Source organism: Lissotriton helveticus, chromosome 11, assembly GCF_964261635.1.
Source record: "Lissotriton helveticus chromosome 11, aLisHel1.1, whole genome shotgun sequence".
Taxonomy (NCBI): Eukaryota; Metazoa; Chordata; class Amphibia; order Caudata; family Salamandridae; genus Lissotriton; species Lissotriton helveticus.
Window position 1 is genome coordinate 909,489,888 of NC_136072.1, and position 25,460 is coordinate 909,515,347.

The 25,460-nt window shown below is 45.3% G+C and overlaps 1 protein-coding gene across 1 annotated transcript in view; it reads right to left on the bottom strand.

Moving 5' to 3' along the window:
* PLBD2 (phospholipase B domain containing 2) overlaps positions 1-25,460 on the bottom strand; it is a 149,995-nt gene that overhangs the window by 87,429 nt on the left and 37,106 nt on the right. The window contains exon 3 of the mRNA XM_078667146.1: positions 17,282-17,440. Coding sequence (XP_078523272.1) covers positions 17,282-17,440 — 159 coding nt within the window. The remainder of the gene's footprint in view (positions 1-17,281; positions 17,441-25,460) is intronic.

Below are 25,460 nucleotides of genomic sequence, written 5' to 3' on the forward strand. Positions count from 1 at the left end.
TTATTCTTTCTAAAATAATGTGCCCTGCGAGATCGTGCTGCAGTTTTTGAGTCTTCCACCCCACCTTCTTCTTTAACTCCCTGTTCTCTTCTCCTGTGCTGATCTGCTGATCTCTTCCACCCCACCTCCTTTTTTAACTCCCTGTTCTCTTCTCCTGTGCTGATCTGCTGCTCTCTTCCACCCCGCCTCCTTCTTTAACACCATGTTCTCTTCTGCTGTGCTGTTATGCTGCTCTCTTCCACCCATCTCCTTCTCCAACTCCCAGTTCTTTTCTCTCCTCCCGAGCTGATCTGCTGCTCTCTTCCACCCGCCTCATTCTTTAACTCCCTGTTCTCTTTTGCTGTGCTGATCTGCTGCTCTCTTCCACGCCGCCTCCTTCTTTAACTCCCTGTTCTCTTCTCCTGTGCTAATCTGCTGCTCTCTTCCACCCGCCTCCTTCTTTAACTCCCTGGTCTCTTCTCTTCTACTGTGCTGATCTGCTGTTCTCTTCCACCCGCCTCCTTCTTTAACTCCCTGTTATCTTCTCCTGTCCTGATCTGCTGCTCTCGTCCACCCAACTCCTTCTTTAACTCCCGGTTCGCTTCTCTTCTCCTGTGCTGATCTGCTGTTCTCTTTAACCCTGCCTCCTTCTCTAACTCCCTTTTCTCATCTTCTGTGCTGATCGGCTGTTCTCTATCACCCCTCCTCCTTCTCTAATTAGGTTCTCTTCTCCTGTGCTAATATGCTGTTCTCTTCCTTCCGCTTCCTTGCTTGACTTCCTGTTCTCTTCTCCTGTGCTGATCTGCTGTTCTCTTACACCTGCCTCCTTTTTTAACTCCCTGTTCTCTTCTCCTGTGCTGATCTGCTCTTCTCTTCCACCCCGCCCCTTGTTGCCTTCTCCTCTGATGATCTTTTTGCTCTCTTCCATCCGCCTCCTTCTCTAACTCCCTTTTCTCTTCTCCGGTGCTGATCTGCTGTTCTCTTTCACCCCGCCTCCTTTTCTAACTCCCTGTTCTCTTCTCCTGTACTGATCTACTGTTCTTTTCCACCGCCTCCTTCTGTAACTCCGGGTTCTCTTCTCCTGTGCCGAGCTGCTGTTCTCTTCCACCCCACCTCCTTCTCTACCTCCCTGTTCTCTTCTCCTGTGCTAATCTGCTGCTCTCTTCCACCTCACCTCCTTCTCTAACGCCCTGTTCTCTTCTCTTCTCCTGTGCTGATCTGCTGCTCTCTTCCACCCCGCCTCCTTCTTTACCTCCCTGTTCTCTTCTCCTGTGCTAATCTGCTGTTCTCTTCCACCCGCCTCCTTCTTTAACTCCATGTTGTCTTCTGCTGTGCTGTTATGCTGCTCTCTTCCACCCACCTCCTTCTCCCTGTTCTCTTCTCTTGAGCTGATCTGCTGCTCTCTTCCACCCGCCTTCTTCTCTAGCTCCCTGTTCTCTTCTCCTGTGCTGATCTGCTGCTCTCTTCCACCCGCCTCCTTCTTTAACTCCCTGTTCTCTTTTGCTGTGCTGATCTGCTGCTCTCTTCCACGCTGTCTTCTCCTTTATCTCACTGTTCTCTTCTCCTGTGCTAATCTGCTGTTCTCTTTCACCCCGCCTCCTTATTTAACTCCCTGTTCTCTTCTGTGCTGATCTGCAGCTCTCTTCCACATACATCTTTCTGTAACCGCACACACACATCTATCCATCCCCCTCACTCTATCCATCCATCCATCGCCCTCACTCTATCCATCCATCCATCGCCCTCACTCTATCCATCCATCCATCGCCCTCACTCTATCCATCCATCCATCCATCCATCGCCCTCACTCTATCCATCCATCCATCGCCCTCACTCTATCCATCCATCCATCCATCCATCCCCCTCACTCTATCCATCCATCCCCCTCACTCTATCCATCCATCCATCCATCCATCGCCCTCACTCTATCCATCCATCCATCGCCCTCACTCTATCCATCCATCCATCGCCCTCACTCTATCCATCCATCCATCCATCGCCCTCACTCTATCCATCCATCCATCCATCGCCCTCACTCTATCCATCCATCCATCCATCGCCCTCACTCTATCCATCCATCCATCCATCGCCCTCACTCTATCCATCCATCCATCCATCGCCCTCACTCTATCCATCCATCCATCCATCGCCCTCACTCTATCCATCCATCCATCCATCGCCCTCACTCTATCCATCCATCCATCCATCCATCCCCCTCACTCTATCCATCCATCCATCCATCCCCCTCACTCTATCCATCCATCCATCCATCCATCGCCCTCACTCTATCCATCCATCCATCCATCCATCGCCCTCACTCTATCCATCCATCCATCCATCCATCGCCCTCACTCTATCCATCCATCCATCCATCCATCGCCCTCACTCTATCCATCGCCCTCACTCTATCCATCGCCCTCACTCTATCCATCGCCCTCACTCTATCCATCGCCCTCACTCTATCCATCGCCCTCACTCTATCCATCGCCCTCACTCTATCCATCGCCCTCACTCTATCCATCGCCCTCACTCTATCCATCGCCCTCACTCTATCCATCGCCCTCACTCTATCCATCGCCCTCACTCTATCCATCGCCCTCACTCTATCCATCGCCCTCACTCTATCCATCGCCCTCACTCTATCCATCGCCCTCACTCTATCCATCGCCCTCACTCTATCCATCGCCCTCACTCTATCCATCGCCCTCACTCTATCCATCGCCCTCACTCTATCCATCGCCCTCACTCTATCCATCGCCCTCACTCTATCCATCGCCCTCACTCTATCCATCGCCCTCACTCTATCCATCGCCCTCACTCTATCCATCGCCCTCACTCTATCCATCGCCCTCACTCTATCCATCGCCCTCACTCTATCCATCGCCCTCACTCTATCTATCGCCCTCACTCTATCTATCGCCCTCACTCTATCCATCGCCCTCACTCTATCTATCGCCCTCACTCTATCTATCGCCCTCACTCTATCTATCGCCCTCCCTCTAGCTATCTATCGCCCACCCTCTAGCTATCTATCGCCCTCCCCCTAGCTATCTATCGCACCACCACAGCATCACTCAGGGGCACCACAGCATCACTCAGGGGCACCACAACATCACTATGCGCTACCACAGCATCACTGAATGACACAGCATCACTCGTCGCTACCACAACATCACTCAGCGCCACCACAGTATCAATCTGTGCAACCATTCAACAACAACTGGTTCAAATATTTTCTCTCAATGTTTCTAGCTTTATTACAAACGTCACAAAAGGATGTTAATATTTCACTTCTGTTCTTGGATTTTCGTCACAATAAAATACACTGAACATAATCTTCACTAAAGTTATTTACAAAAGTTTAAGCTATTGCCATTATAAATTACAATAACTTTTATTTAAGTATTATTTATTTAAAAAAATTAAAAGCCATTGTTATTTGTAATATCAATACATCTAAGTCACAAATGCTATAGGTGTCACATTTGCAAAAGATAAAAGTATTGGCATTGTAAATGACAAAGCTATTAATTTCGCTATTTTCAAAACCAACACATAAATAAAAAATGTGTCATTTACAAGACCAATAGCTCAAACTTTCCTAATGCGAGACCTATTGCATTGCAAATGCTTATTGTTTTTTCAATCAACTGCATGACCCTACAGATATCATTAACGTTTAACGATTTTTAAACCGGATTGGTCTGGGTCTATTACAAATGGAGAGCAGTCCTCCAGTCTGTTCGCTAGCACTTTTATTAATATCTTCAGGTCCGAGTTAAGGAGTGAGATGGGTCTCTATGCAGTACATTGCTTTTGTCTGTTTTGTGTGTGAGGGTAATGACAGCCTCTTTCATAGAGTCCATCACTTCTCCTGTTGCTTGAATGGAGTTAAATGTTTTGGTTAATGAAGGAGCAATTCAAAGGCAGAACGTTAAAAAAATGGAGGCAGTCTGAGCTTGGATCCTTATGGGCTGGTAAATTTTAACCACCTTTACCACTTCCTAGGATTTCGTGATTAAGTATCAAAATTGTGTCCCTTTGGAGAGTGGGCAGGTGGATGGATTGTAAGAAACCTGAAATTGTGACTGAGGATTTTAGATCCAGTAGTACGGGATTTGTAAAAATCAACGAACGTGTCTCTTTTCATTTTCCGTCTCAGTCAGAGTTCTGTTTGGTTGCTTTATATTGAGGATGCGGGTCACATCCCTGGCATGTTTCATACATACTGCTAATAGCTGGTCAGCTTTGTTAGCTTTTTCGTAGAACTTTTGTTTGAGTTTTAACAGGGCGTTTCGGGACGTTCAGTCAATAACAGGTCTTACTGGCCCCTAAACTCTCTTTGTGATCCATCTTAAAAGAGTGTTTTTGGTCTGTGTATTGTTTTTATCTTTGAATTCCAATTCTAGCTGGTCTTTCATCATCATGTTGTGTTCTGATTGCAACAGCCTTTCTCCTAATAACCGCTCTTAAATGTGTACCATATCATAGCTAGGGGTAGGTCCGTATATTGGTGGATCAATGTATATTCTTCTATTTAACCTTTGAGTTCCTTCTTGTTTAGTCTGTTTTTCAAGATCATTGGGTCAAATAACCAAGGCTTCCCCTATGTGTCACCCTTTCCCCATCTGAATTCCAGGATCACTGGGGCATGATCTGATATGGCTAGGAGACCAGTGACGATTTTCGCTATTTGTGTGAGCATAATGTTCTTTCCCCATATCTGATCAATTCTTGATAAAGTCCTATGAATGTAGAAAAATAAACTATGCTCTTCCTCTGTGGGGTGGTTCTCTATACCGGCCATACAGCCCGAGTTGAAGAGGTGATTGCAAAGGGTTTGGGACGTTCCCCAGCTAGTACAACAGTCTAAAGGGTGCTTATCTAAGCCCTATATTAAAATCTCCTGCCCATAACCTCTCTCTCGCCACCATCTTGTCTAGTATTTGGTTTATATGGTCTTCCTGCTGTAGTTGGGGGCAAAGGAAGCAATTATCGGTATATCTCACTCCTAAACTTGCCCGTTGCAGTTATTTATTGGCTCTCTAGTGTGTCTGTGTATACTTTACAGATATCTAGCTGAAATCGTTTATAGACCTCTACTATCACCTCGGGCTTTTTATATATTATGGAAGCAAAGTAGTGAGTAGGATGGACCCTATTAGACATATGTCTTGTGCCCCTACCCAGGAAGTGCATTTCCTGACGACACTATGCCAGAGAATTCATTTCAAAATGCCTTCAGCACTTTGTGATGCTTAACCTGGGTATTGAAATCAGGTTATCAGTCTAAATACTGTCTAATACCCAAAGGTCAACATTTTCTAGGGCCATGCGACTCTCTTGGGCTCCTGGGACTACTGCATTCCAGACATGTATAAAAGTGCTGGTGTGGCATGTGGGCTCCTACCCCAGTCATGCCTCGAATCGGTTAAAAACCAAATAGTGAACTCAAAACTGCAAACTAAAACTAACCTAAACATAGCTGCCCATGTGGGTGATTGAATTCTCAGTGGGGGGTGACAATCACTGTGTGGGGAGAAAATCACACCCATAAGCCAGCTGGCCACCGGCTGTTTCATCCTACAATACAACCAACCGATAACAGTCTCTCTTTACTTGATGTAGTGTCTTTGTGTCCGTCATTGTCATCTTTTATCTTGCTGTTCGATCCCTTCATCGTTGCTCTCCCCCTTCTGTCGGATTGTTTCATTCTCCTGTTCGATTTCTTGGCTGACTCTCGCTGCTCTCGTGGTAGAGTGGATCCTTCAAAGTCTTTAGGTGAGCTTGGGAAGTTCAACATTTTACTCCCTCCTCCAGGGATTTGATCATCCCTGCATTTCTTCCAAGTTCACAAACAAGAGGGAAGGAGTAAGCCCACCTATATTTGATTTGTCTATTTTGAAGTCCCATAGTTATTTCTGTCAAGGCCCTTCCTCTCTGCAGTGTAGCTTTAGAGATATTTTGCAACTGTTAAATGGTACATTCTTCGAATTCAATGTCCTTCCTTCAACGGGCTACTATCTTAAGATCCGGTCTCTCATGTCTGGTGTCATCTTGGCTATCGAATTTCTAAGTTGTAAGCTCAGGCATAGTGGACCCGCTTTATTTAGACTAAGAATGCCAATACCAGTTGTACCCTCTGAGCCCAGGATAGAGGAAAAAAGTCTGTAGCAAATGTTAGTGAGGCCGGAACCTTCCATGTGCTCGCTCGTGCTGCTGATTCTACTATTATCCTTGCAGGACCCATCCTCCAGATCCTCACACTTCTTCCTAATGTCTTTCACTCCCAGCATTTGCTCACACCAGAAGAATTTTCTTTAGCACCGAGGTGGACAAATCGCTCCCACTCACCGCACTTTGAAGTTACTCCCGTGGACATGAATGATTCATCCACCGCAGTTAATCCCTTTTTAAATATCAACGTTAGAAAGGCTACAATAATTAATCCATTGATGTATTCATTATAAGGCAAAAAGAGCTAGAGGCATCTATTGAGGATAGCCACATTCAAAAACTATGATACAGGAATTTTGTTCTGCCTGAATATTGGCAAAAGGATATCCATGCATTAATGAACACGGAGCCCAAAAAAATAAACAACATGAATCAAACTATTGACTACACTGAGTGGGACCTTTGTTGCTTGGGTAGCGGTTTTCTGGGGAGATGGCCATAGACTATAATAAAAGTCTTACTAATGGAAACCTCTATTCTGCAGAGAATGAAGTCGTAGGTAAGTATGAACATTTCTGTAGGAAGCTGGCTCTCTATATAGTGGACCAAAAAAAGCTACACTGTGTAAAGAGTGCAGGCAAACCCCAGAGGAATTACAGAGGCACAAATTACACCCTAAATGCGCTCTCTTTCGGTAGTGTGTGCGCAAGCAGTTAGGTATATCAGAGGGTAGTGCTAAGCATTTTAAACACACACACACACACACACAAGGGCATTAAATGAGAGACACACTCAAAGAATTCTGACGCCAATTTATAAAAATAACATACTTTTATATGAATTTAGATACCAAGATCATCCGAATCGGGTACGTTATTTTCAAGTTATGAATGTTTACAGTTTTCAAAAATGGACGCAGTGCATTTTATGGATCGACAATGTTATCCCATGGAGGAAAAGAGTTGTATTGCATTCGGGCCCTTAGCAGCGACTTACAGGACTGTTCTTCAGGGCTAAAGGGGAGTATGGGACAAGGTCCAAGGCCATACCAACAGGCCACCTCAGGAGGCTCTGGGGCGTCCAGGTGCAGTGGTGTGTCACGGCATCTGATGTCCCATTAACTTCAATAGGAGAACAGTCCGGTTACAAAGAAGCTGCAAGCAGGGATTGGGGCACCAGTGCGGGGGAACCAACAGGGGGGCTCAACCCTTGAGATCCTCAGGCACTTGGGGACGCGTTTGGTCCACCACGCCTTGGGCTGTGGGGCTTGGGTGCACTGGTGTCTTTTGGAGTCAGGATTCTGTGCTAGAGTCACTTGTCACTCGCGGTTGGAGGGGGCCTACAGTAAGAGGCTGCAGGCGGTGACTGAAAGTTCAGTCTGGGCAAACTAAAGTATGGACTTGGATCTTGTGAGTCTGGGAACCCAGTTGGCATCGTCACTTCCCTTGGACTTGGTCTCTGGAGTGCAAGTGCATAGGTGCTTTGAGGCGTCAGGTGGCGGCGGTCACAAACTCACTCTTTGTCTTGGTATCTGCTGCAGAGGGGCAAACAGGACAACTGGGCCACTCACAATGTGGGTGTCACTATCCCTGAAGACCGTCAACGTGCAGGTCGGTCTTCCTCCGCATTGGTGTCCGGACTGGACACAAGAACCTTGGCTGCTGCAAGGGGTACAGCACATCAGACATTGGTCTAATGCAGCTTTGGTTGGTCCTGATGTCCTTTCACTTGGTGGGAGTACAGACCTGACCTTCAGGAGCACAGGGTCCTCTCCCTGGGAGCTTCTGCTTGGGATGGCCAGTGAGCGACAACTCAGTGGACAATACCTTATGTCTTTGGTGCCTGTGGCTCCTCTACTCCAAGGTAGTTTCTTCAGGCAATTGGTGAAGCACTGGCAGCCATCTGGGTTTCTTGGAGACTGCACAGTGGCAGGATGAGCCTGCTTCTTCCACAATTGTTGGGGGGCAGAGGTCAGGCTGGCAAGGTTGGCGCCAAGGCAGTAGTTGCATTTGGTTCTCGTAAAAGGACTCTTCTTTGTCCACTCCTTCTCTTGATCCATTAAAATCTGAAGATCTGGTATCAGGAGGGCCCCTTAAGTACTCATCTTGGGGACGTTAAGGGGAGTGAAGGGTAGTAGCCAATGGGCTACTTACCCCTCGGGTCACTGCACTCCCCTAGATGACCACTTCCTGTGGGAAGTGGGTATCACCCTGTCCTAGAATTCCTAATTCCAACACACACAATATGCAAGAATTTCTACATTTGTGTTCAGAGGTGTGTCCAGCCTGGCAGTGGAACACACCTCCTGCATAGCTAATTTTCCTGCCTGTTCAGGTGCCAAAGGGCTCTGGACAAAGGGGGTCGGCTTTCTCTCTTGTGAGGGAAGACAGATTTGCATGCCAAAGGAGGTGTGCACACCAGTGGATAGTAGGGTTTCAGGAAACACCTCTAAGGTGCCCTATAGGTGTATGTATTAATAAATCCAACACTGGCATCTGTGTTGGTTGCTTAATATGATATGTTTGATACCAAACATCCCAATTTTCAATGAAGCCGCCATCATGTAGCTGGGGAACTCGTTTTCACCAGTGTCCAGTGCATGCTTTTAAAATGAATTCCCTGAACAATATCTAGTAATAGAACTATACATCACAGGGACATATCTACTCATGCAGTTATGTGCTCACATAAAATATAATGCGCCCTGCCATAGGTCTCAAAGGCCTACTGTAGGGGTGACTTGCATATATTAGATGCAGTGACGTTTGCTTGACACACTCCATATTGGCATGACACACAGGAGTATGTCAAGTTGAGTTTTCACAAGGGACTTAAAGTGGTGCTAAAGTGCTTTACCAAAAGTAGCACAATTAGACACCTTGTTTTAGGGAAGGTACACTGGCAAGGAGGTCTGGTTAGCAAGCCTCAGTGCACGGTCCGTTGAAAATCACGATCAAGCATCTAAAAAGGGGGCAATTAGTGGTGTGGGGACACCTGCAGTAAAAGCCCGGTTCTCTACAATATACATTTTCAGATTTTCATGAACCACATAAGGTTGGATTCTCATCTTTGGCATGGGCTCATAGCATATTGCACACCACAGTTTCACATGGACTCCAAGTGTTCAGATTCCCAGGAATCCGCCATTGCGTCTCCACAATGTGAACGTTTTTTGATAAGATATTCAGTTGCTGAGTGTAGGTGTCTATTTCCCATACAGTGTAATGCTAAGATAAGCAATCACCCTAGACTTTTGCCACAGTAGGCCTCATCAATGGTGCAAGTTCAGTGTCATCCTTGAAGCCACTGATGGCTGTGCAGCTATATGAACAGCTGGTTTATTTGGGCAAGGTTTTGAAGACTCAAGCACATTAGGGACAATGTGGTTTTAAAACCCTGATAACTAGTCTGTTTTATTTTTGCCGACAACCAGTGGATATGTTTCTGCAATAGTCCGAGCTCTTGTGCACTCCTCAATGGCTAGTCTGAGACACTGGAAGGGTTGCTAGAATAAGACATGCTATTGAAACACTTCGTCACTGTACTGAATTTAGCAGCAAAACTGCATTTTCAGATGAATACAGATCCCAAGGTCTTACTTTCACCATGGTAAGTGGAGGCATACAAAGACTGGAAGGCCAAAATGCAGTAGGTGATTAGGGTAATTTTCTAGACTTCATTACTTCCTGCCTTCATTCAGGAAAAGGAGGATCTTCAGCCTGGCTATCGCGAAGGGGACAGTTGCATTACAACCTAAAGTTGTCTTGTAAAACCACCATTACCACTATTTTTCTGGGGAAGATTAGTGGGAGAGTGACTACTAGTCAGCATGGATCTTAGAATCTTTCCATGACTATGATTAAATGAAATTCTCATACTAATTGCACCTGATGCTCAACAAGAGTGTCAGGCCCTGACAAACATTTCAACCCAGCTCTATACAAGACTACCTACCGCAACCTCTCTGAGTTTCCAGTGAAACTAGCTACGCATTCATTATCCATGTAAATAGGTGAATAAAATAAATGAAACATATCTTGCTCCTTTTGGTGTTGTTTGATTCTCTTTGAAGAGTGGCATTCTATTTTTGATCAGATCTCTGCAATAACTCGGAGAATATATTCTTCACCTGTGCCAGGATGTATGCTATATTTAGAATATGTTTTAGAGTCACAAATGCCTGATTGCCAGGGACAGAGTTATAAATATGAATTTTAATAGACATTGGCTCAAATGATGTCCGTTTTGGGGTACTTTATGTCCATGTTAAGCATATATTCCTTCTTTTTTCCTCTACAGTCTAGCACTTTTTGATTCGTTATAACCAAGCTATTTATGAAAATCACTTTTGTATTGAAGTGTATTGCTAATTTTATGTTTGCTGACGGGTGCAATAATTAATCCTGTACGTTTTGGGGTGCTATTGCAATATTAAGATATTGTATGATGTGCACAACATTAATTAATAAGGATTTCTAAAGAGAGATTTTTTATAATTGCGCTCTTGAAATGTATTTGTGCAAATGTGCATGTTTGGTGAATCAAGTAAAAAAGGCCATCGACACAAGCGCACGTTTTTCATATTATTTAGGGTTTTTGATAAAGTGCAAACCCCGCTAAGAAATGTTAAGCAAGAAGTATTTTGAAGAGTATTGCACTGCTATTATCAATGGTATTATCATCACAATCTGGGCAAGAATGGGAGAGGGAGATGTGCATTACCAGGGAGGCACGTAGCTACTCAATTACCACATGGCAGCCTCCCTAATATTTGCCTACATCACCTCTAGGTTTGTTTTGTGTATAACATACAGTACAATTCACGTGCTTCAGAGAAATGTCAGCCAGGACAGGGGGTGGGGGGAGAGCGGAGGTGTCAGGGTTCCCTTGCTTAGGCCTAGCTCCTCACAATTAAGTCAAGTTACATATACTGCAAAAACAGGTCTGTTGCTTAACGAACAACTACCGAGAATATTAATGGCTGCAACAATGCAGTAGTTACAGGTACAGCAAGGACCAGCTTTTCATACAGCAATTTATGACTAACGAAATCTTGGCATATGGGAATTTAGAGGAGTCATGCAGATTAAAGAAGGGGTGAATGAGTCCGGGCCACATATGGTGGAGCGAGGCTGCAATCTTCATGTCTTTTGCATGGAAATAGTGTTGGAGGGGAGCAGTCCCAAGTGCTGACACAAGAGCACCTTACAATGGAGAGGCACAGAGACATTTTAAATGAATGTCATGCATGTATAATGCCTTCTCGATTACCAAAGATCACAGCAGGCATTATGCAACAATCCACAGCCCTCATCAGGAATAATGTGGAACCAGAGATTACAGAATTAAATGGATTCTTAACTGATGCTCCTTAAACCCCAAACTGTAGTAGTTAAATCATTATACTAACTAGATAGGAAGGGTCAGTGCAATGCCACCCCCACCTCCTCTCCAAGACGCCATGTACCGAAACCAGACTAAATAAACTTTCATGAACACTTGACTTCAGGAGCACCTAAGAGTAAAGTGTGTTTTGAAGGTTGAAATGATGAGTGGGTCATTCAGATGTGGGGAAAAACAATTTTTTTATTGTTATGATAAGAACCAGAATGAAAGACCAGTATTGGCAAAGCCAACACATTTTATTTTTGTACAGTGCACATACAATATCTGTGCAGGGACTGGCAAAGAAAATAAACAGACACCAACATATCTTCTCAAATAAATAGACCAGTAGAAAAACGGTCACCTGTGTCCATAAACCTTTAGTATACTCCTACATTCGGATCAGCTGCCATTCGCATACATGCATACAGATCTGTGTTACATAACATTGAAAAATGTGTAGCACTCTATGCAACTCAAATGCCATCTCCACATGCTGCATATGAGAGGAGAGAGATAAAAGGGATTAAGGGGCAGGTAGTGAGGAAAGCATGTGATAGTCGGTAGCCAACCTCAGGCGCATGGTTGCAGGAACCATAAAGAACAAGCATTTACAATGCAATAGGTCTCGCAGCATTAAAGTTTGAGTTATTGGCAATGTGTATGACAATGCGGTGCATAACATTTTAGCAAACTTTGAATTGGTGAGCAGTGAGTGTGTGCAAGAGTATGCTGTTTTTGAAAGCAGTGTGGTAGAGTGTGCAGGAATTTGGGTGACCTGAGCAATGTGGATGATGCACCTCACGCACGGGGCTGCCGCAGTTATTATTCACACAGCTCTGATGGTGCACTTCAGGCACGGGCTCACAGCTGTTATTCACACAGCTCTGATGATGCACCTTACGCACGGGCTCACAGCTGTTATTATTCACACAGCTCTGATGATGCACCTTACGCACGGGCTCACAGCTGTTATTATTCACACAGCTCTGATGATGCACCTCACGCACGGGGCGGACGCAGTTATTATTTACATAGCTTTGATGATGCACCTCAGGCACGGGCTCACAGCTGTTATTATTCACACAGCTCTGATGATGCACCTTAGGCACGTGCTCACAGCTGTTATTACTCACACAGCTCTGATGATGCACCTCACGCACGGGGCTGACGCAGTTATCACACAGTTCTGATGCACCTTAGGCAGGGGCTCACAGCTGTTATTATTCACACAGCTCTGATGATGCACCTCCGGCACGGGCTCACAGCTATTATTCACACAGCTTTAATGATGCACCTCACGCACGGAGCTGACGCAGTTATTCACACAGCTCTGATGATGCACCTTAGGCACGGGCTCACAGCTATTATTCACACAGCTCTGATGATGCACCTCACGCACGAGGCTGACGCAGTTATTATTTACACAGCTATGATGCACCTTAGGCACGGGCTCACAGCTGTTATTCACACAGCTCTGATGATGCACCTCACGCACGGGGCTCACGCAGTTATCATTCACACAGCTCTGATGATGCACCTTAGGCAGGGGCTCACAGCTGTTATTATTCACACAGCTCTGATGATGCACCTTAGGCACGGGCTCACAGCTGTTATTATTCACACAGCTCTGATGATGCACCTCACGCACGAGGCTGACGCAGTTATTATTTACACAGCTATGATGCACCTTAGGCACGGGCTCACAGCTGTTATTATTCACACAGCTCTGATGATGCACCTCACGCACGGGGCTCACAGCTGTTACTATTCACACAGCTCCGATGATGCACCTCACGCACGGGGCTGACGCAGTTATCATTCACACAGCTCTGATGCACCTTAGGCACGGGCTCACAGCTGTCATTCACACAGCTCTGATGATGCACCAGTGGTTCTCCCTTTGGGAGCATGGATACAAATGACAGGGGGACTCTGACACAGTCAAGTCATGCTGTAAAATGCCATACACGAGAACGTGGGGCAGTGAAAAGCAGCAACCGAAAAGGAGCAAGATGAGGTCCGAAGTGCCCCTGCTAAAGGGGTGCTGGGTATCGGACAGGGCAACATTAGGCCTGTTAGAAGTCACGAAAGAAACAACCCAAGGCCCAAAAAAATTGAAAATAATGCACCCCCGAAGGCTCTGACATGCAAACACTTTTGAAGGAGCACAACATCGTGTCAAGCTGTAAAACAAACCACTCGCCTCCCCTGCAGACCAACCGCAGGGGGTAACCCATGACATACCGGTCACATTGCTGCAGTTGAAGGGATCATAACATCCATCCCTCTCCTACGAAATACACCACTGTAGGACCAACCCTCACCAAACAAAGCCCACCACTCATGGTTACTGATGCCAGGGAAAAGATTAATGTCCTGTAACCCCTACCTCGTCTATCCGTCTGTTCATCGGAGGATATGGCCTACCGGCTGGAACGGTCGAACTCGAAGCTGGGGAACTGGGGTTAAGTCTCGGCAGGGGGGGGCTCAACATTCTGTGCACACCACTTACTCTTCCTGTTCCTAATGTAATGAATGTGTCTGTTTGTGATGCAACTGGTGCCTATCTAAACCGATCTGATACCTTCGGGTCGAGTCCGCGTTATATAAAAGTCTGGAAAAAAAGTGTCAGGAGGCAGGATTGAAGAACGCTGCACTGTTAAAAACTGCAGTACATTACAAAAATTGCCAGCAGTAGAGGTTAAGAGGGGTTTGGTTCTTTTGATGGCTACAAGTTGAGATCTTTTGTGGGTTTTCTTTGAGAGGTGTGGAATGAAGTGTTGTGGAGCGGGAGCAATGACATGATTGTAGCATTTGCACGTCGGGTAGAGGCGCGCGCTCGAGCTGTTGAGAATGTTTTCAAGCACCCCATCACCTGTTTACCTATTTCAGTAGCAATAAATGTGCTTGTAAACTATTTTTACAGATGTCTAAAACGTGCTGATTACATTTGGTAAGCATCTGACATGAGGTCATTAAGCTTCATATGTCCCTGCACGAGTCCCACTACACCCCACTGAAGAAGGCTGTGGCTGTGACTTCCCTGTATGTTGAAGGTGCGTTGGTGCTCGGAGACCATCTAACAGAATTGTGTGATACTGCTTATAACACTGAAAGCTGCATTCAGAAAACAATCAGGCAGCTCAACATGCACTCTTGCGCCCGTACTCCCCTCTCATGCCGATGCCCCCACCACTTAGTCTGTGCAATGACATACCTGGCAGTTCCCGCTCTGCTCCGCTATTCCTGCCCCTGGTACTAATTCTGGGCTATAGCCACACCTCGGAGAGAATTACAAACAAGTTTCAGCGAAAATAGTGCCCACACGCATGTGAAGCCCAGTTTCCAAGGCCACGCTTCTCACAGGGGCCGCAAGATCGCCACACAACACGGGCGATTCCTGTTGTCTGCCCTCATTAAACGGTGCACGCAGCGCCCCTCGGTCAGTGATCAGAGGACACGTGTGAGGCGCTGAGGTGGTCCGTCTGTCCGCAGGCATCCTCCGGTGAACGCTCCCAAGTTTCAAAGCCCCCGCGGGCACGGCTCAGCGTGAAGTCTCTTCTGCCCGCTGCCAGCCTGGTGAACTCACCCCCGTCCACAAGCGAAGGTCACAAGACCGCTGACACTACAAACAGGCAGAGTCCACCCAGCCCGCACGGGACAGGAAACACCCGCAGGAACTGGGGGCAAAGACACGTCCCGGCAGAAAAGAACTGAAAGGGAAGAAAAGTAGCGGATCGAGAAAATGGCCATCCGGCTGCAGCAGCCCGGGAGGAGCACCTACTTCCGGTTTGGCCGGCAATGCTTCCGGGTCGCCGCAGGCAGCGCGGCGGCCCGCCCTGCACGGGGAAGGGAGGCAGCTTTCGAGGAGGACAGCACCTGGCCGCGAGCGCGTTCTCGTGCGCGTGACCTTAACAAATCGCCGCGCGCGGCCAGTGCTGTCCTCCTGGAAAGCTGCTGGAAAGCTGACACGCTAACTATAGGTCTTTGGCGAGAGCGAGCTTCGCTCGCTTCACCGAGACCTAAAAAAAATGGCTGCAGGAGTCAGAAGGCAGGCATGGGGTCGAAGGAATAAAGCAAGGAAAGAGAACTGTGAAGAATGCAGGCCTGACAGAGTTAGGAATGGTAGACTGTTAGAAAGATGCTCCAGCATTAACAGACAATGATGGCCAAGTGCCCCTGTCTAACATCTAACACAGGCCACAAACGTAGTCACACATTCTGCCCAACAAAATACATAGGCAGTTAGACAGCGCCTGATCAGTCACAGAAAAAGGGACCGGGAGCAGTCAGAAGGAAGGATATTTGATGCAGTTTCGTGTTCATGCAATACTTAAAACATGTTCACTCAATTTAAATTGAGGTTCATAAAAGACTGGTGTTAAGGCAGAGTTAGTTATTGACCTCTTATTAGGAAAATCATTTTTTGGGGGTTATTGAATACTTCAGTCTCCAAGCCAACCTAATCACTACCCTCTTTGGAATGATTATGAATCAGTAACAATAAGGTGCAATTTGCGTGCCTATTCCATCCTTACCTCAGTTGTGATCAAATACAGTAAGCACTACAAAATAGTGCCTGCATGCCTTTAAAACAAAAATATGATTTACAAGACTATTTTCTCTACTTCAGACACTGTGGTCAAGTTCCCAGAGACAGTCGTAAATCTCCAACGTCTTCAATAAGTTCTTAAGAATTAATTTTTTAACCAAATGTAAATTGAGAAAGTCTGCAGCACCAATGCAAATGTATTTATTGTCAAACTGTTTACTTTTTCTTCTTCTTGCAAAAGCACATTTTTAACCTTTTCTGCGGTGAAAACGGGTCAAATGGATTTGTGAATTTGTTAATACCCACAAACCTTTAAGTTTCCCCACAAACCTTCAGTACATTCCCACTTAACGGGGCAGATCTATTCCTAAGGAAACCAGTGGGTGAGTAAATTCTTTTGAGCAAAACCTTTCCTGAAGTAGTTTTGCACTTCGTACTTCTAACAAAAGAAAAGCGTATTTGTGTGTCAAATTGTAACATCGTTAAAGCTTCAAAAATGTCAAGGGAATGGTTTAGAAGCACTTTTTTCACTGTTCATTGGAGAGCGATGTGGGAAGGACAAAACATGGACCGATTAGTTTAAATGGCAAGAAAAGGTCTGAGGAGCCAGTCCGTAATGCCACAGGAACGAGAATGGGGGAATCTGGTTAAAGGGAACTACTCCAGACAAAGCAAAACTCAGGGTAGGAATGGTAATCAGAAATGGCAGAATCAACCAGCAATGAAATAGAAGAAGAAATATGTCAGGAGGAAGACAGTGCCTAAGGAGTATGTGGAGGAAGAAGTGGAAGCAAGGAACATATACAAGACAGCTCCTCATGAAAAAGCGATTTAACTGGGAGAGGTGTGGCGCTGCGGCCAGGGCGACTGACGCTGGAATCTGGGGATCAGGGTTCGATCCCCGGCTCCGGCGGCAGGTTAGCCCAGCACCATGCGACTCTGGGCAATAGCTTGCTTAATCTTCCCGACGGCCCCCAGCGCCTAGAGACCCTAACGGGTGATTGTGCGCTATACAAATGTGGATTATTATTATTATTATTACTATCATCGCCAGGGAAGAACCACCCATTAGCAACCGCAAAGGAATATGGCTGGTCAGGAAAACAAGGTATGGACCAACCTGAATGCAGGTGAATATTCTGCACCTTCCCTCCCTTATATCCCAAGCCTTTCCAACTGACCCACCTGATGCCAGTACTCTGGATCTTTTCCAGACTGCATCTGCTCCTGCATCCAGGCTAGATTGTCCTTTACATAGGCTCGCAGCTTCTCGCAGTACTGGGTCTGGTACTTGTATGGTCCACAGTATCCCATCAGCGTGTTCATCCAATGCATGTATATCAGCTGTAGAGAGAGTGCAACGGAGTGAAAATGTGCAGAACCCACTTGATCTAAAAAAAAAAAAAAATCCCACCCAAGACTCCCCAGAGAAAAAAAATAAGACTCACCGGTAACCCATCCCAGCAGTGCAAAACATAATGAAAACTATTCTCCTCCCTTTGCATTTCCTCCCAGACGATCAGAAGACAACACAGTGCAATTTTTATTTGGCATGACAAATATATGGTTATGTGGAGATCGGTACTTCCAAGATTTTTCGATAAAATCTATTTTCTCCGAGCTGGATATGGTTACTCTTTGTGTAGCCCCATACCTCTGCGCCATATGTAACTGTTGGAATGACTGTGATTTATACATTTTCAAGAGCGTTAACATTATCCCTGTCCTTTCGGGCAGCGGTAAACCAAGAATTGAATTAATAACTTTGGAAAACTTATTCCTGCTATATGCCACATGGTCAACCCAAAACCCTTTGGCAGCAAAAACTAGGCTCAAGTAGGGAAAAGTGCTAGTGCATAATAATTTTTGAATTTCTACAGTGATCGTGTTTAAAAGATACTTTTTCGGGCCACAAGACATAATAAACGATTTTTTTAAATTAGTACACAAATCTAAACTACTAATAAAATCCATAAAACCCCACACTAAAATACGTAAGGCATTGGGTATTCGGCCCACAAGGACTGCATCGTCGGCATACAGCAGGGTGGGGAATAGTTTACCATTAATTCTAGGGACATCATTAGTGAGTACGATCAAAGATTTATGTAAATCATTAATATGTAAAATAAAAAGCAGTGGGGCTAGGACACACCCCTGCCTTACCCCTCTATCGACTCTGATGTCATTTGAAACCTCCCCACTCTTATTGATCCTCACATGAGCTCTCAGGTCCTTATGCAGGTAAGCTAAAAAGTGAACTAAAACCTCAGGTAAACTATATTCTAAAAAGGGTAGACCATAAACGAGACAGATTAACAAAATCAAAGGCCGATGTAAGATCCATAAAAGCCAAATATAAGGCGGATTGTTGGGCTATAGTATACTTCTCAATAATTAAATTAAGATTCAGGCATTGTTCAATAGTTCATACTTTACTTCTAAATTCAATTGGCACAGTTGTAAAATACAATCCTCCTCGGCCTATGTTTTTATCTTGTTATACAAAATCCTCCCTAAAATTTTCATTTCATTGTCTATCAGGGAGATCGGCCTGTAGCAATTAGGCTGTGAACAGTCGCCCCTTTTGAAGATTGGTACAATAGTGCTTGTTGACCAAGTACTTGGGAGTGGGGCATTAGTCGAGTTACTAAAAACATTTAATAAAAGCGGCGCCCAGAACTCCGGTTTAAACTTAATCAAATCAATGGGCAACACTTCAGGTCCAGGGGCTTTATTTCCAAAACTTTGATCGATAGCATCCGCAACTTCACGTAAGGATAATGAGATTCATGGGGAGGCCTGATGCTCCATACAAGCCGCAATCTGTGTTGGTACTGAATAGATCGTAGAAAAATGGGCTACCCATGCCTCACTAGTTATATTGCAGCTTATCGAAGACAATGGTTGGCCTAAGGATCTCATGTCTTTGACCGCAGCCCAGATAGCATTCCCATTATTTAGCATGGCAGCCTGTGCAAGTGCGTCCCAGCGCTCATTCACAAGTTCTACCGGCTACCTTATACTTTTTCCTTAATGATTTAACAAGGGAGGGGTTTCTGGGGGTTATTGAGAGTGCCCTACGAAGCGGTCTATTGATTAATGAACTTTCGCCATTAAACTATCTTGGTCCATGTTGTACTCCCAGGATTGGTTTAGATAATATAAATAATACCCTTGCATAATTTTGAGAAGGCACTAATTAACTCGGGGTTAAAATCATGTAATGACAAACATGAATCAATGAGTCTCGGGTAGTCCCCAATTATCTTAAACAAGCATTTGCAATGCAATAGGTTTCGCATTTACGCAGAGTTTGAGCTATTGACATTGCAAAAACAATGCCTTTTATTTGTGTTTTCGTTTTTAAACCTAAATAAAAGGCATTGTCATTTACAATGTCAATAACTCAAACTCGCGTAAATGCGAGATCTGTTGCATTGCAATGCTTGTTATTTGGAGAAGATAGGCCTTCCTCGTCAGACAGGGTGAAGAGTAGGAATTGTTATGGATCACTAACGTAGTAAGATATTTCCTGTCAAAAAGTTTGCATTGTCTGAGACCAAGAAGGGGAAGCCTAGCATAGTGCTCTCAGTAATTTGGTCTTTATTTATTTTTTCAAGTAGGGCGATTTTAATGGAACCTAGTGTGTGACTGTAGTGCTCCTCACTGAGTAATGTATCTAGGATGGATAATAGGGCTCTTTGTTTCTGGCATTTGAGGGTTGTCATGGGTGAGCCCGGGAGAATAGGGTTTCTGAGGTGTAGGTACCTACAACCTGTAATTGGATCCGATGTGAAACTCGCCCTATTTTAGCTTTAAGCCATAACAAGATCATGTGAATCGGTGTGAGGGCTACTGAAATTCAGAAACAGATTCAACACGGGAGAGCAGCAATATTTAATCTAATCTTTATAGAGCGCCTGGATACCCTTGGGCGTCCCAGCGCTATAAACGCAACACAGATTACACCACTACAATATATGAAGCCACCGGCTATCACTCAACACATAAGACGCCTTCTAATGGTAGTAAGATGTCGAATCAGATGTTAATGGTGTGCATCAGTATGCCCTTGAAATTAATTTACAGCACACGGAACTGTGTTATCGCCAATGGGGCGACATTGGCCTGACTGTTACAAAATCATAGCTCAAATCTCATTCATTCACAAACAAGATTAGGCCGCGAAACCGAAACCACGGTTGTAGCGCAGGAGACGCCGTCGCCGTGCGTGTGCACGTTGGCTGTCCCTGCGCAAGCTGTGATGAGAAGACACGCCGAGCCAAGGTAGGGGATGTGTGTGTGTAAGCGCCGGGGGGGGTCTGTATGTATGTGTGTGTGTGTGTGTACGTGTGTGTGTGTATGCGCGGCTGCGGGGGTGGGTTCTCCATGTGTGTGAGTGCGTGTGTGTATGCGCGGCGGCGGGGGGGTTCTCTATGCGTGTGTGTATGCGCGGCGGCGGGGCGGGGGTGTTGGTTCTCTATGTGAGGGTGTGTATGCGCGGCGGCGGGGGGGGGGGTCTGTATGTGTGTGTGTGTGCGTGTGTGTGTGCTTCCAAGGAGCCATGGGAGACAGGAAGCAAATCATTCTAACCAAGTTAATGGTCTAATAATGCATTTCTTAACCCCTTCACTGGGGCGGCTATTTCGCCGCATTGCTAAGGGGGCGGGGCGGCCGCCGCATGCTGGTGACGGAACCGCTCCGTCACCAGCCGCGGTTGAGCTGTGCTCATGACGGAGCGGTTCCGTCACGGCCCCGCCCACTCAATGGAACGTCCAGCGCAGGCGCGGAATTCGCGCCACGCAGGCGCGCCGAGCGGGCCGTGACGGAACTGCTCCGTCATCAGCACAGCGCCACTGCAGCTGATGACGGAGCGGTTCCGTCATCAGCAGGGGAGGGTTTAAATAAGCAGCCTAAACCTAATTTCAAATGTTAAAATTTCAAATATTATGCATTTAGTTTTTAAAAGTCCCTTGCTTCCGAGAGGACGACATGACCTTAGACGTGTCTGAGTGTCCGCTTTTCTCTTCAGTAATCCTTGAGCACACAAACCACTTTCTCTTTAGAAAACAGCTGAAAACTGACCGACTAGTTCATAGGAGTCTTCCACCGGTGATAAGCTACAATAGACGCCTTTCCTAGAAAACATCTGACAGAAAGGAGCCCTCTCTGGCCTACCAGATTGTAACCTTACTTGACTTTCTATCTATATGAGTTTTGTTGCTGCACATAAACCACCTACCTCACTTCAACGTGTGTGTAGCCTAGTTTGATTGTTACAAAGTAATTTGCAGTGGCAGCAATACAATACGATTATCATTATGTATAAACAAAAAAACGACATGCAAGCTTTTAAGGGGGTCCAGGGCAATGTGTTTCTTTCTGTGCAGTTATATGAAACCTTAGTTATATTTTTTTATTTATAGTTTTAAGCAGCGCAAACCAGGCTTTGAGACACCAGAGGGCCTATGGTGGGTCAGTAGATAATGCAGTTAAATGTACTAGAAAGGAGGAGTTCATGCTTTTTTTGGGACACAACCAAGATATTATTGTGTTCCTGTTCAAAAAGGACCTTGTTCAGTTTCCCTACAACAGAAAAACAGAATCAAACTGTAATTAATTGGATTACTCCATAAAAATGTGCAAGGAACAATTACGATTTCAGCTAAAATTACAAAGTTAAAAACAATGAATTACCATTGCTTCCTCGTGACCAAGCAATGCCAATTGCAGAGTAACACACAATAAAATCACCAATATAGTTATCTTACAGAAAAATGTGAGTGTGCTCCATTCACAGAAAATGGCCCAATTAAGCAAACGATGTGGCTTTTGTTAAAAAAAAGGGTGAAATTAAATGAGATGTCATCATTAATTACACCTGAAACCTGCTGCAGGTTTACCCTGACAACAAAGCTGTATGTTATGGCCTAGCCCAGACCCGGGGCCTGAGGGGTTAAATGCCCAGGGTCCGTCTAAGCCTCACAAAGGCCTTGTCTAGATAATTAAGGGGGTGAATTCGTGCCTTAATGCTTACACATACGCTGGTTAATTACTAGAGAAACCTCATAGCTGCCAAGGTTTCAAATTGCTAAGTGTGACATTTTCATAATTTCAGTGCAATTATGAGTGACAATTCAACGACTATGAGTGACACTTTCTTACGAGCAATATCAAGTAATGAAGACTAGGGAAAAATATAAATGTCAGAAATTACACCAATTTGAGCAACAAAAAAAACTCGTAAGAAGACCTTCAAACATCTGCAAAGCACTATAATTGGAAGGGCACTAACCTAGTGCCCTTGTAATGGGTGGGGGTAAAGTGTTTTCTACTTATTCACTGTGTCTTGACTTGGTCTGGGTTTTTTTTTCTTTCATTTTGGTACGATTAATAACAACACACATTAGAATGCAAAGAAAATTCCAGGCCTGGGTGAAACATTCATACCGGATAATGAAAACATTCATACCGGATAATGAACATAGTGCAGTCTCTCGTGCACGGTTTCTGACACAACAGACATCGGACGAAATAAGTATATGTTATTGGAGGCAGCACAGCATGTCTGGATACCACTTAACTTTAAAAACGAAGAAGTTAATTCAAGCAGGCATAGCAAACGTTCATTGCAAACCGAAACGACAAAAACCACCGTGACTCGCACCTCTCTGCTGCATGCTGAAGTAGTTTGCTAAGTGAGGGTGCGCGTGCTGCAGAGTCAGAGGCCCTGTGCAATTAGGCAACATATCCGAATAAAGAGGAAGATTTCAACTGTTAATAGTTGCACATTACCAGTAAAGCGCTTAGGCACACTTACTACATTTTGTAGGCTGGACTGGTGCAGTCCATCAATAGGAGCTCCTTGAAGGCATTGGGACCCACCTGACAGACCTCCCTCCGTTCCCGGTCTACACTCTCGGGTGTACTGAGCTGCCCGGTGTGGGAGAAGCATCCAGAATCAACCTCGGTCTTTCCCGCACTGAGGACCAAAATCAAGTGGCTGCTCCCACGATGAGCTGATACCTGCCACAATCTGCGCCCAGGGCCCAAAAACGGGCAGATTTGTGGTGCGGAGATCGAGCGGCGTTAAAGGTGTTTTGCAGCGCCCGACCCTACGGCTGCCTGGTAGCCGTCTCTCCTCGACCGCAGCCTCACAAGCCTGCTGTGCACTGCGGGCCCGTTATGTGGGAGAGATGGGCCCGCGAGGAAGGCAGCAAACCTGCATCCGTGGTCGGCGGCCCTATCACATGACTGCCATGGACCGAGCTGCTGACTGCAGCGGCTGATTGCGGGCCCAGGGGGAACTGTACTAATTCTTCCAATCTATTAATTGTCATCAAGGTGTCGTTTTAATTATAGCGACCTCATTACTTCCAATACAAACGTGCGCCACCCTTGCGTGAAGGCAAACTCCGTTATGCAATCGTCAGGTGAGAGAATATGAGGAAAGTGCATGTTCGAGGTGATATAAAAAGATGATGTCGATATACAAAATTTTTTTTATCATTCACGCTTTCAAAAAAAGCAATAGAACATTATTACGTTGAAGATATATACACGTTTTTCTTACAAAATGAACACTTTGATTATAGCGGACAGTTCTGTATTTTAATAAAGTATAGTATGGCAGGGCATCCTGTTAACAAGCACAGAACAAGGTTAGGCCGAAACCGAAACCACGGTTGTAGCGCAGGAGACGCCGTCGCCGTGCGTGTGCACGTTGGCTGTCCCTGCGCAAGCTGTGATGAGAAGACATGCCGAGCCAAGGTAGGGAATGTGTGTAAGGGGGGGGGGGTCTGTATGTATGTGTCTGTGTGTACCTGCGTGTGTGTATGCGCGGCGGCGGGGGGTGGGGGGATCTGTATGTGTGTGTGTGTGCGTGCATGTGAGTCTGCTTCCAAGGAGCCATGGGAGACAGGAAACACGCGCGACCTGATCCCAGTTCGCAAGGTTGCGCGTGCATATCACTTGTCTCCTGTCTCCCTTGACTCCTTGAAAGCAGAAACGATCACAATAGAGTTTCGCAGTGCGAAACCTAAAAAGAGACTGGTGTAGTTGACTCTTCGCCAAATCACTCTTAGGTTATCTGTAGCGGTTGTCAAATTCCTGTCACCACACTCGTTATTGTATATCGGCTTAGGATTAATTCTCAATTCTATTACAATATGGTTGTGGTCGCCATGAGTAGTCGGGACAACCTTGGCTTTCATTGAACAATCCTCAAGGACATGGGGAATAAAAACGTAATCTATAGTAGAGGCACTACCCCTTTCTCAAAATGTCGGTTCGGGGAGGTCATTGTTGTTAGTTACCGCAGCAATTTCCATCACATTGATCAGATTATGTCTAAGCAAATGATCATGTAACTCAATGCCCCCGTTACATCGATACATCTTAGTACTTAGTCCTGTAATTGAGGTGATATCCCTAGGAATTTTTGCGTAAATGTCACCCCCCAAACAGATACCAACAATATTACCCAATCTATTGTGTTGTTGCAGGGTTGAGATAAAATTTAACAAATTAACCAAATTTGTGTTAGGTACAGAATAAAAATCATTATTATAAAAATTAAACATATAGATACACCCCTTCTATATATTAACGCTTGAAATGTATCATTTTTTGTATTTAAAACCCTAACACTACCTCCAGAAGCAATATTGACCCAAATTGAAAGGCCTCCAGATGGACGACCAAGCTTAGGAATAGGGTCAAGTGTGTTAAAACATTCAAACCCTTTGATATATAAATCTTGGGTTGCCCAGATCTCCTGAAACATAAGAATGTCCTGCTCTTGTACTATATCTAGTCAATCTGGTAAAGATATTTTTGACGCTACACCTGTGACATTCCAACTTAGTACTTTTAAATTGCAATCATTAGTTGCTTTGTTTAACGTAACATGTTCAGTTGGCTCAGAGGGACGCACATTAGTTTTCGGTATAAAAGTAGATTCACTGGTTACCAAAGGTGGCGTTAGACAATCCTGCTTATCCAGATCAGACAGTGGTAGGAACCTATTGTATGTGCAAATGGTTGTTGGGCATCATTTATCAAGGGCCCAGAGGGTGGTTTATAAAAAATAACCCAATGGTAATGAATAGATGTGTGGAGTTGAAGGTGAAGTCTTCCTGTGTCCTCAATAGTGATCTAACTACGGATGGCCTGCGAAAATTAATCACAATGCAAGCTCCTTCGATGTTCTTCGGTGACACTCCCACCCACCCTACTCTTCTTCCCATGATGATGATATTCATTTCTGACGACTTAAACCTCCTATGTTTGGATAGCTAGTCCACACATCTGTTGCATAATTGATTCCAGGTCTCCACCTGTTCTTTCTTTAGCGTTGGCA